This window comes from Triticum aestivum, chromosome 7D (genome assembly GCF_018294505.1).
Source record: "Triticum aestivum cultivar Chinese Spring chromosome 7D, IWGSC CS RefSeq v2.1, whole genome shotgun sequence".
In the NCBI taxonomy this organism is placed as follows: domain Eukaryota; kingdom Viridiplantae; phylum Streptophyta; class Magnoliopsida; order Poales; family Poaceae; genus Triticum; species Triticum aestivum.
In genome coordinates, this window is record NC_057814.1 from 126,851,557 (window position 1) to 126,861,884 (window position 10,328).

Below are 10,328 nucleotides of genomic sequence, written 5' to 3' on the forward strand. Positions count from 1 at the left end.
AAACGGACTTGTGTTGGAGCGCTATGGTCGAAAGGGGGGTCCTGTTCATCGGGAGGGGTGTGGCGTACCGCAAAACGGGACTCCACAGGATACTGTTCATCTCCACCGTCGACCCCCTCCAGCCTCCACGGGCTACTATTCATCCACCGTCGACCTCCTCCAGCCTCCACCTGTGACTATTCATCCACGGGCTCCTGTTCATCCAGCCTCCACCGCGCGCTACTCCACCGGCTACTGTTCAACCAGCCCTCTTCACGTGCTCCTGTTCAACCACCCCTCCACGGGCTATTGTTCATCCAGCCCTCCACCGTCTACTGTTCATCCTGCCCTCCACGAGGTGGTCCTGTTCATCCTGCCCTCCACGGGGTCATGTTCATCCAGCCCCAACCGGCTCGAACGATCGGGGTCCTGTTCATCCACCCCCACCGGGAACAGTTCATCCAAACCCCCCAGCAACGCTCACTGTTCATCCAGAGGCAACGCCATGGGGTCCTGTTCATCCACCCCCACCGGGAACTGTTCATCCAAACCCCCCAGCAACGCTCACTGTTCATCTAGAGGCAGCATCGATCGGCTTCAGTTAGCAGCAGTAGCGAAGGAATCGCTCGATCGGGTTCAGTTAACAGCCATCGATCGACCGCTCGGCTTCAGTAACGCGTAGCCTGCAGTGCAATCGCTCGGGTTCAGTTAGAGCCCAATGCCTCGCACCCACGCGCGTGCGTGTACGAGAGAAACGCGCATCGCTCGGCTCCGACCACCCACCGTAACTGGGAACACCCCGATATTTTCCGCGCCCTCGCTTCTACCACGGTTTTTTCCGTCATGGACGGCCCAAAGAATGTCATGCAGCTGCGTCTCCGGCCCGCCCTGGACGAAAAGCCCATTTTTTGTCATGATTTTTTGTCATAGAAGTAGGACCCCACCACATCTATGATGATACCGTGTTTTGTCACAATTATCGTCATAGAAGTGTCATAAGTATGACAGAAAAGATTTTCGTTCGGCCCAAAATGTCACGGTTGTGTCTTTTTTTTGTAGTGTCTTATTATGATCTTAAAAATTTATTTAAGCTTCATGATGAATATGAGATTGATAATAATGTTTGCAATAATATTAAAAGTGGGTTTGGAGAGGTCATGACTTTAGTTAATGTTAATCCCACTATTTTGGAAGAGTGTCAACTTTGCATACATGTGGATCATGTTAAGAATATGTTTTGTGATAGCTATATTGTTGAATTTTCTTATTATCCTACATATAATTATTATGTGAGAGGAAAATATGGTTGTAGAAATTTTCATGTTACTAAATTACCACTCGTTATGTTGAGATTGCTATTGTTTCTTTCCGCTTCCTTGCATATGCTAGTTTTTGCTTGCCTTGATAATTTGTTTAACTATAAGCTGCCTATGCATAGGAAGTATGTTAGACTTAGATGTGTTTTTCACGTGTTTTAAGATGCTCTCTTTGTGCTTCAAATCTTGTCTTTCATGTGAGCATCATCAAAATTATCAATGCCTAGCTAGGGGCGTTAAACGATAGCGCTTGTTGGGAGGCAACCCAATTTTATTTTTTGTTCCTTGCTTTTTGTTCCTGTTTAGTAGTAAATAATTCATATAGCCTCTGTTTGGATGTGTTTTTATGTTTTAATTAGTGTTTGTGCCAAGTAGGACCAATAGAATCTTCTTGGGTGATAATTGTTTGATCTTGCTGAAAAAGACAGAAACTTTACGCTCACGAAAATAATTGTTAAAATTCACCAGAACGTGATAAATTGCTAATTATTTTTGCAGTAGGTCAATATACAAATTATCCAGGTTTTCGTAGTTTTTCAGAATTTTTGGAGTTCCAGAAGTATTCTAACAAATCTGATTGCTACAGACTGTTCTGTTTTTGACAGATTCTGTTTTCGTGTGTTGTTTGCTTATTTTGATGAATCTATGGATAGTATCGGGAGGTATGAACCATAGAGAAGTTGTAATACAGTAGGTTTAACACCAATATAAATAAATAATGAGTTCATTACAGTACCTTGAGGTGGTGATTTGTTTTCTTATACTAACGGAGCTCATGAGATTTTCTGTTGAGTTTTGTGTTGTGAACTTTTCAAGTTTTGGGTAAAGATTTGATGGATTATGGAATAAGGAGTGGCAAGAGCCTAATCTTGGGGATGCCCAAGGCACCCCAAGGTAAAATTCAAGGACGACCAAAAGCCTAAGCTTGGGGATGCCCCGGAAGGCATCCCCTCTTTTCGTCTTCGCCTATCGGTAACTTTACTTGAGGCTATATTTTTATTCACCACATGATATGTGTTTTGCTTGGAGCATCTTGTATGATTTGAGTCTTTTCTTTTTAGTTTACCACAATCATCCTTTCTATACACACCTTTTGGGAGAGACACACATGAATCGGAATTTATTAGAATACTCTATGTGCTTCACTTATATCTTTTGAGCTGGATAATTTTGCTCTAGTGCTTCACTTATATCTTTTAGAGCACGGTGGTGGTTTTATTTTATAGAAATTATTGATCTCTCATGCTTCACTTATATTATTTGAGAGTCTTCTAGAACAGCATGGTAATTTGCTTTGGCTATAAAATTAGTCCTAATATGATAGGCATTCAAGATGGGTATGATAAAAACTTTCATATAGAGTGCATTAAATACTATGATAAATTTGATACTTGATAATGGTTTTGAGATATAAAGGTGGTAATGTTAGAGTCATGCTAGTTGGGTAATTGTGAAATTGAGAAATACTTGTGTTAAAGTTGGCAAGTCTCGTAGCATGCACGTATGGTGAACGTTGTGTGACAAATTTGAAGCATGGGGTGTTCTTTGAGTGCTTTCCTTATGAGTGGCGGTCGGGGACGAGCGATGGTCTTTTCCTACCAATCTATCCCTCTAGGGGCATGCGTAGTAGTACTTTGCTTCGAGGGCTAATAAACTTTTGCAATAAGTATATGAGTTCTTTATGACTAATGTGAGTCCATGGATCATACGCACTCTTACATTTCCGCAATTTGCTAGCCTCTGCGGTACCGTGCATTGCCCTTTCTCACCTTGAGAGTTGGTGCAAACTTCGCCGGTGCATCCAAGCCCCGTGATACGATACGCTCTATCACACATAAGCCTCCTTATATCTTCCTCAAAACAGCCACCATACCTACCTATTATGGCATTTCCATAGCCATTCCGAGATATATTGCCATGCAACTTTCCACCGTTCCGTTTATTATGACACACTCCATCATTGTCATATTGCTTTGCATGATCATGTAGTTGACATCGTATTTGTGGCAAAGCCACTTTCATAATTTTTGCATACACGTCGCTCTTGATTCATCGCATATCCTGGTACACCGCCGGAGGCATTCATATAGAGTCATATTTTTGTTCTAGTATCGAGTTGTAACATTGAGTTATGAGTAAATAAAAGTGTGATGATCATCATTATTAGAGCATTGTCCCATGTGAGGGAAGGAAGAAAAAAAAGAGGCCAAAGAATCCCAAATAAAAAAATAGGCCAAAAAAGCCCAAACAAAAAAAATGAGAGAAAAAGAGAGAAGGGACAATGTTACTATTCTTTTTCCACACTTGTGCTTCAAAATAGCACCATGATCTTCATGATAGAGAGTCTCTTGTTTTGTCACTTTCATATACTAGTGGGAATTTTTCATTATAGAACTTGGCTTGCATATTCCAACGATGGGCTTCCTCAAATGCCCTAGGTCTTCGTGAGCAACCAAGTTGGATGCACACCCACTTAGTTTTCAGTTTGAGCTTTCATACACTTATAGCTCTAGTGCATCCGTTGCATGGCAATCCCTACTCCTCGCATTGACATCAATTGATGGGCATCTCCATTGCCCGTTGATTAGCCACGTCAATGTGAAACTTTCTCCCTTTTTTGTCTTCTCTCATAAACCCCATCCTCATGTGCTATTCCACCTACAGTGCTATATCCATGGCTTGCGCTCATGTATTGCGTAAGGGTTGAAAAGGCTGAAGCGCGTTAAAAAGTATGAACCAATTGCTCGGCTTGTCATCGGGGTTATGCATAATGGGAGCATTTTGTGTGACGAAAATGAAGCATGGCCAAACTATATGATTTTGTAGGGATGAGCTTTCTTTGGCTATGTTATTTTGATAAGACATAATTGCTTGGCTAGTATGCTTGAAGTATTACTATTTTGATGTCAATATTGAACTTATATCTTGAATCTTTTGGATCTGAACATTCATGCCACAATAAAGGAATTACATTGAAAATTATGTTAGGTAGCATTCCACATCAAAAATTCTGTTTTTATCATTTACCTACTCGAGGACGAGCAGGAATTAAGCTTGGGGATGCTTGATACGTCTCCAATGTATCTATAATTTTTTATTATTCCATGCTATTATATTATCTGTTTTGGATGTTTAATGGGCTTTATTATGCACTTCTATATTACTTTTGGGACTAACCTATTAACCGAAGGCCCAGTGCAAATTGTTGTTTTTTTGCCTATTTCAGTGTTTCGCAGAAAAAGAATAGCAAACGGAATCCAAACGGAATGAAACTTTCTCGAGGATCGTTTTTGGAACAAACGCAATCCAGGAGACTTGGAGTGGACGTCAAGGAAGCAACGAGGCGGCCACGAGGTAGGGAGGCGCGCCCCCACCCTCGTGGGCCCCTCGTGGATCCACCGACCTACTTCCTTCGCCTATATATACTCATATACCCTGAAAACATCCAGGAGCACCACGCAACCCTATTTCCACCGCCGCAACCTTCTGTACCCATGAGATCCCATCTTGGGGCCTTTTTCGGCTCTCCGCCGGAGGGGGAATCGATCACGGAGGGCTTCTACATCAACACCATGGCCTCTCCGATGATGTGTGAGTAGTTTACCACAGACCTTCGGGTCCATAGTTATTAGCTAGATGGCGTCTTCTCTCTCTCTCTCTTTGGATCTCAATACAAAGTTCTCCTCGATTCTCTTGGAGATCTATTCGATGTAATTCTTTCTGCGGTGTGTTTGTCGAGATCCGATGAATTGTGGGTTTATGATCAAGATTATCTATGAACAATATTTGATTCCTCTCTGAATTCTTATATGCATGATTTAATATCTTTGCAAGTCTCTTCGAATTATCAGTTTGGTTTGGCCTACTAGATTGATCTTTCTTGCAATGGGAGAAATGCTTAGCTTTGGGTTCAATCTTCCGGTGTCCTTTCCCAGTGACAGCAGGGGCAGCAAGGCACGCATTGTATTGTTGCCATCGAGGATAAAAATATGGGGTTTATATCACATTGCTTGAGTTTATCCCTCTACATCATGTCATCTTGCCTAATGCGTTACTCTGTTCTTATGAACTTAATACTCTAGATGCATGCTGGATAGCGGTCGATGTGTGGAGTAATAGTAGTAGATGCAGAATCATTTCGGTCTACTTGTCACGGATGTGATGTCTATATACATGATCATGCCTAGATATTCTCATAACTATGCGCTTTTCTATCAATTGCTCGACAGTAATTTGTTCACCCACCGTAGGATATGCTATCTTGAGAGAAGCCACTAGTGAAACCTGTGGCCCCCGGGTCTATCTTCCATCATATTAATCTTCCGTCAATTAGCTATTTCCGCCGCCGTTTATTTTTGTAATCTTTACTTTTCAATCTATACAACAAAAATACCAAAAATATTTATCTTATTATCTTTATTAGATCTCACTTTTGCAAGTGCCCGAGAAGGGATTGACAACCCCTTTATCGCGTTGGTTGCAAGGTTCTTATTTGTTTGTGCAGGTACGAGGGACTTGCGTGTAGTCTCCTACTGGATTGATATCTTGGTTCTCAAAAACTAAGGGAAATACTTACGCTACTTTGTTGCATCACCCTTTCCTCTTCAAGGAAAAACCAACACATGCTCAAGAGATAGCAGTAATCCTCTCCCAAAACATGGTCTTGGTTTGATCCGTCCTGATCGTTGCATCCATGGAGATGGCACACCAAGTGTCACAAAGCGCAATCCTTTTGGTTATAGTTTTGGGTGCGGCTCCTTGAGGCCTTGGTGCTTGCTTCAGTCACCACCACCACCTCCTCCTCGGCCACCACCTCTTGGACCTCGTCCTCGTCCTCCTCCGCATCTTGGGTGGCCGAATGACCCCAAAACGAGTCATAGTTGAGATCATTAAGGCCAACGGTGGCCGAGGACTCCAACGACGCAAGGAATTCAGCCGTGTTCATCTCCACTCTACAATGCCAAAGCAAGCACCATAAACAATCACTACCGATAACAAACAATCACTATTGAATACCAACAGGGCGCCAGGTTTTATTTTTACCTTGTTGGCATTTCATCGAGCACTTGGCAGCCGCATTTTTGTTGCCGGCTACGGCCGCCGCTCGCGCCGAAGCAGTCGCCGTAGGGGCAACCGGAGTTGCCGCACGAGGCGTAGGCTTTGGACGAGGCGCCGCCGCGCTCTTCTTCATCTTCTTCTTGGCGGCCGCCTCGGCGAGCGCCGACACTGCCGCCATCGGCTTTCGAGCCCGTTTGCCTCCGGTATGCGGGAGGGCGGCGTGCCATTGCCGGAGAGGCGGTGGCCATCCCGGACACCATTGGCACGGTTGGAGGTGGAGCTTGGACCCGGTGGTTCTTTGTCATCCCCAAGCTTTTTTTCGGCACCGGGGGTGGCGCGTGGGTGGGGTGGGGTGGTTGGCTATCCATCCCGGCCGGCTCGGAGGTTATCGGTGGCGACGGCGGGGGCGGGAGGCAGTGTGGCGCAGGGGGCGAGAGGGTTTTTACTCGGCCACCACACGATGGAGTATATTTATGGAAACTTGAGGGGAATAGGGAGTTGGAGTAAAAACTATACTCCATTAACGTTTTTAGAGGATCGGCTAGGTCCGTCGTGAGGGAGTAAATCAAAAAATTTACTTCCTTGTAACCGTATTGGGGATCGGTTAAAAATGCCCTAAGTACGGAGTGCGCGCTGAAAGAGAATTACACTGTTTCGGCCAGCGCAAGCAGAGCCTCCCCGATCGAGACTGAGCACCCATGTGCTGCCAGCGTTAGTTATACCAAAGTTTATATTCGATCTGGACAACTGTTCTAGGACATTGAGAGTGGTCAAAAAACTCTTTCCGTTTTTCGACCAAGGAACATGCAACAAAAATGGTCCAAACAGCCAAGTTAAAAAGTAGGAAACCCTTGGGAAACCACTGTAAAGGTTGTCCCAAGAACTCCGAAAACACAAACATCCATCTCATACTCCACATCATTTGGAAAAAGAAAAAAAATCTCGATCTCCACACACCATCATAGTTACAGCGGCAGATCAACTCATTACTCATGCCCAGCCTGATCAGTAGGAGCCGAGCTGCGTGATCTTGCCGCCGAGCTGCCTCTGCGCGTAGGCGAAGAGCCGGCCGGCCTCCTCCTTGCCGACGGTACCGTCGCGGTTGGCGTCCGCGGCCTGCACCCCTTCCCGCGCCTTCCAGGACGCGAACCACAGGTTGAGGCTCCGCAGCGCGCGCTGCAGCTCGTCCCGGCTGATCCGGCCGTCGTGGTCCGCGTCAAACTGCCCCAGCCAGTAGCCACGCCCAGAACTCCTCCGCCGTCACCTCCCCCTGCGGCAGCGCACGGTACCGCATGAACGCCATCGACAACCCTCCTCCCGCCGGAGCCGGGCACGAACTGCTAGCCTTGGTCGAGTAGCTGCCCTGGCTGCCGCTTCTCTCTGGGTGAGTGCGAGCGTGAGCTGATGGTGATGAGGATGTTGAGCAGCGATGCACGGTGCTATATATACGGCGGGGAGCAGAGTTGAGGAACATTTACCGCACGTTTTTCACAACTCCATGGACGCGCCTTGTCAGTGTGTTTCATGGGGTGATTTGGGGTTTAAGAAATGAGTGGGTCAGTAGTGGGGATTTGGCTAGGGAATAATCAGCGGGGTAGCTTGAAAGTTCATTCTTTAGAGAACGGTTAGGCGAGTGGCACATTGTTAATCTGGAAATGTAAGGAGCAAAGGGGTTGTATATACGATCAAATGTTGAGAATCGACATAACACTTGCCAAAAATACAGGAAGCATACTTGGACGTTGGCCACACTTTGGGGTTCCCAATCGATGGGGCCGGGCACAAACATCTAAAAAATAAGAGTTGAACACTTCGACTTGCTTGGCTAATTCCTTTTCAATCCTCAATCGGTAATGTAAAAGAAAAAGTTTCCCGTCTACGCACTTATTTTAAGAAAGTACTTGTTACAACACTTCTTTTTAGAAAGTACTTGTTACAACACTTTGTTTTTTGAGAAAGTACTTGTTACAACACTTAAAAGGTTAATTGAGCATATTTTCTTGGAGAAGGACCCGGACATAGTTTCGTCACAATTTTTTTTGTTGTTGCGAAAAATGCCCATAGAAAGAGGTTGCTTGTTTCCTAGCTAAATTATCACGTTTAAGGATGGGCGTGCCGAAATTTCAGATGAGCATTTGATTGGTTGTCATAGTTATGTGCTACCACACTACACAAAACTTGGCTTTTTGGCGAACTTATAGCTTTGAACCAACCATGCCATAAAAGTAGAAGTGTAGTTGAGCTATACTACCTTCGTCTGGTTTATTGGGCCTCCTTGAATTTTGGCTCAAACTTTCACCTTTGATTTAACTATCAAAAAATAGTATCATTGAAAACCTCTTCCGTATATGAATCCAACAATGTAAGTTTTATGGCACACAACTTATATTTTGTTGGTCAAATCTACGTTAAATTTTGACACAAAATACAACGGGGATCAATAAACCCGGATGAAGATAGTAGGTGGCACCTGGAGACCAAATTTTAAATTTAATGATTAGCAGCCTCAAATATTTTAGGCAATCCACTTATCTCTAGCCATAAGGCGGCTAATGATAGGTTATGAGAAATTCATAGATAGCTCAAGGATAGTCTTTCTCTTTTGAATTATATGCATAATAAATAGTACTCCCTATGTAAACAAATGTAAGAAGATATCAACTACTCTTTACTTTTGTAAGGTATTTAAGATAGCTGGAATTCTATTTTAGGTGTTGTCTTAAATGTCTAAAACGTCTTACAAAAATGAACGGAGGGAGTAACCAAATATTTATGACAACATGATATCAAGAGCTCGTCAAGACATCGAGTATGCACACATGATCAGTATTACTCTTGCATCGCAAGAGAAGCTAGACACAGGAGACAATTCTCTTTTTTTGTTAGATATTGAAATATTAATATCTCCATCTTCTGTTTCCATTTTTTCTTCCAGCAAAACTAGGCTTGCAATACTCTTGATTGAGCGTAAACTCCACGCCAACGTTTGTGACATAGCATTAGCATGAGTCAGTTTACTCCGTCGAATATTATCAATGGTCCTCTATGAGTTAGAGACGTTGTCAATAGCTCTGATACTAAAGACTTGGATCTGAATGAAGAGTGCTCGGTTAACTAAAGATTGTCGTGGTTTCTTAATTTCAGTTTGTCGTGGTTTCTTAATTTCAGTCTGGAGTCACATTATGCAAGTATTAGAATAAAATGATAAAAATTCTTGCAAAGGATGTGTTTATTTATATTTTATACAGGAAATGCACCGACGTATTTTTCAACACTCAACAGGCAAAATATAAGCAAAATAATCAACAGAGCTTGGAGAAAATTACATCATCTCTAACAACTCTGCAAATCTCCACAGAGTTCACAGTGCTGAAAATACAAAGTAGGAAACCCTTGGGAAACCACTTCAAAGGTTACCCCAAGAACTCCGAAAACATGAACATCCATCTCATACTCCACATCATTCGAAAAAAGAAAAAGAAAAAATCTCATACTCCCCACAGCCGCGTGTCCGAAGCTGATATGAGTACGTCCCACCATCACAGTCACATCAGCAAATCATCTCGTGCGCAGCCTGATCAGTAGGAGCCGAGCTGCGTGATCTTGCCGCCGAGCTGCCTCTGCGCGTAGGCGAAGAGCCGGCCGGCCTCCTCCTTGCCGACGGTGCCGTCGCGGTTGGCGTCCGCGGCCTGCACCCCTTCCCGCGCCTTCCACGACGCGAACCACAGGTTGAGGCTCCGCAGCGCGCGCTGCAGCTCGTCCCGGCTGATCCGGCCGTCGTGGTCCGCGTCGAACTGCCCCAGCCACGCCCAGAACTCCTCCGCCGTCACCTCCCCCTGCGGCAGCGCACGGTACCGCATGAACGCCATCGATCCTCCTCCCGCCGGAGCCGGGCACGACGTGCTAGCCTTGGTCGATTAGCTGCCCTGGCCTACTGCTTGTCTCTGGACTCTGGGCGAGTGTGAGACTGTGAGC

The 10,328-nt window shown here is 44.6% G+C and overlaps 1 protein-coding gene and 1 pseudogene across 1 annotated transcript; both read right to left on the reverse strand.

Annotated features, from left to right (window-relative positions):
• Window positions 1-7,169: 7,169 nt before the first annotated feature.
• On the reverse strand, window positions 7,170-7,736 carry LOC123163998 (uncharacterized; annotated as a pseudogene).
• Window positions 7,737-9,617: 1,881 nt separating this feature from the next.
• LOC123170091 (uncharacterized) lies at window positions 9,618-10,328 on the reverse strand. Its single transcript, XM_044587932.1, has one exon. It carries the CDS (start codon window positions 10,220-10,222, stop codon window positions 9,932-9,934), a length of 291 nt encoding a protein of 96 aa, XP_044443867.1. The 5' UTR covers window positions 10,223-10,328; the 3' UTR covers window positions 9,618-9,931.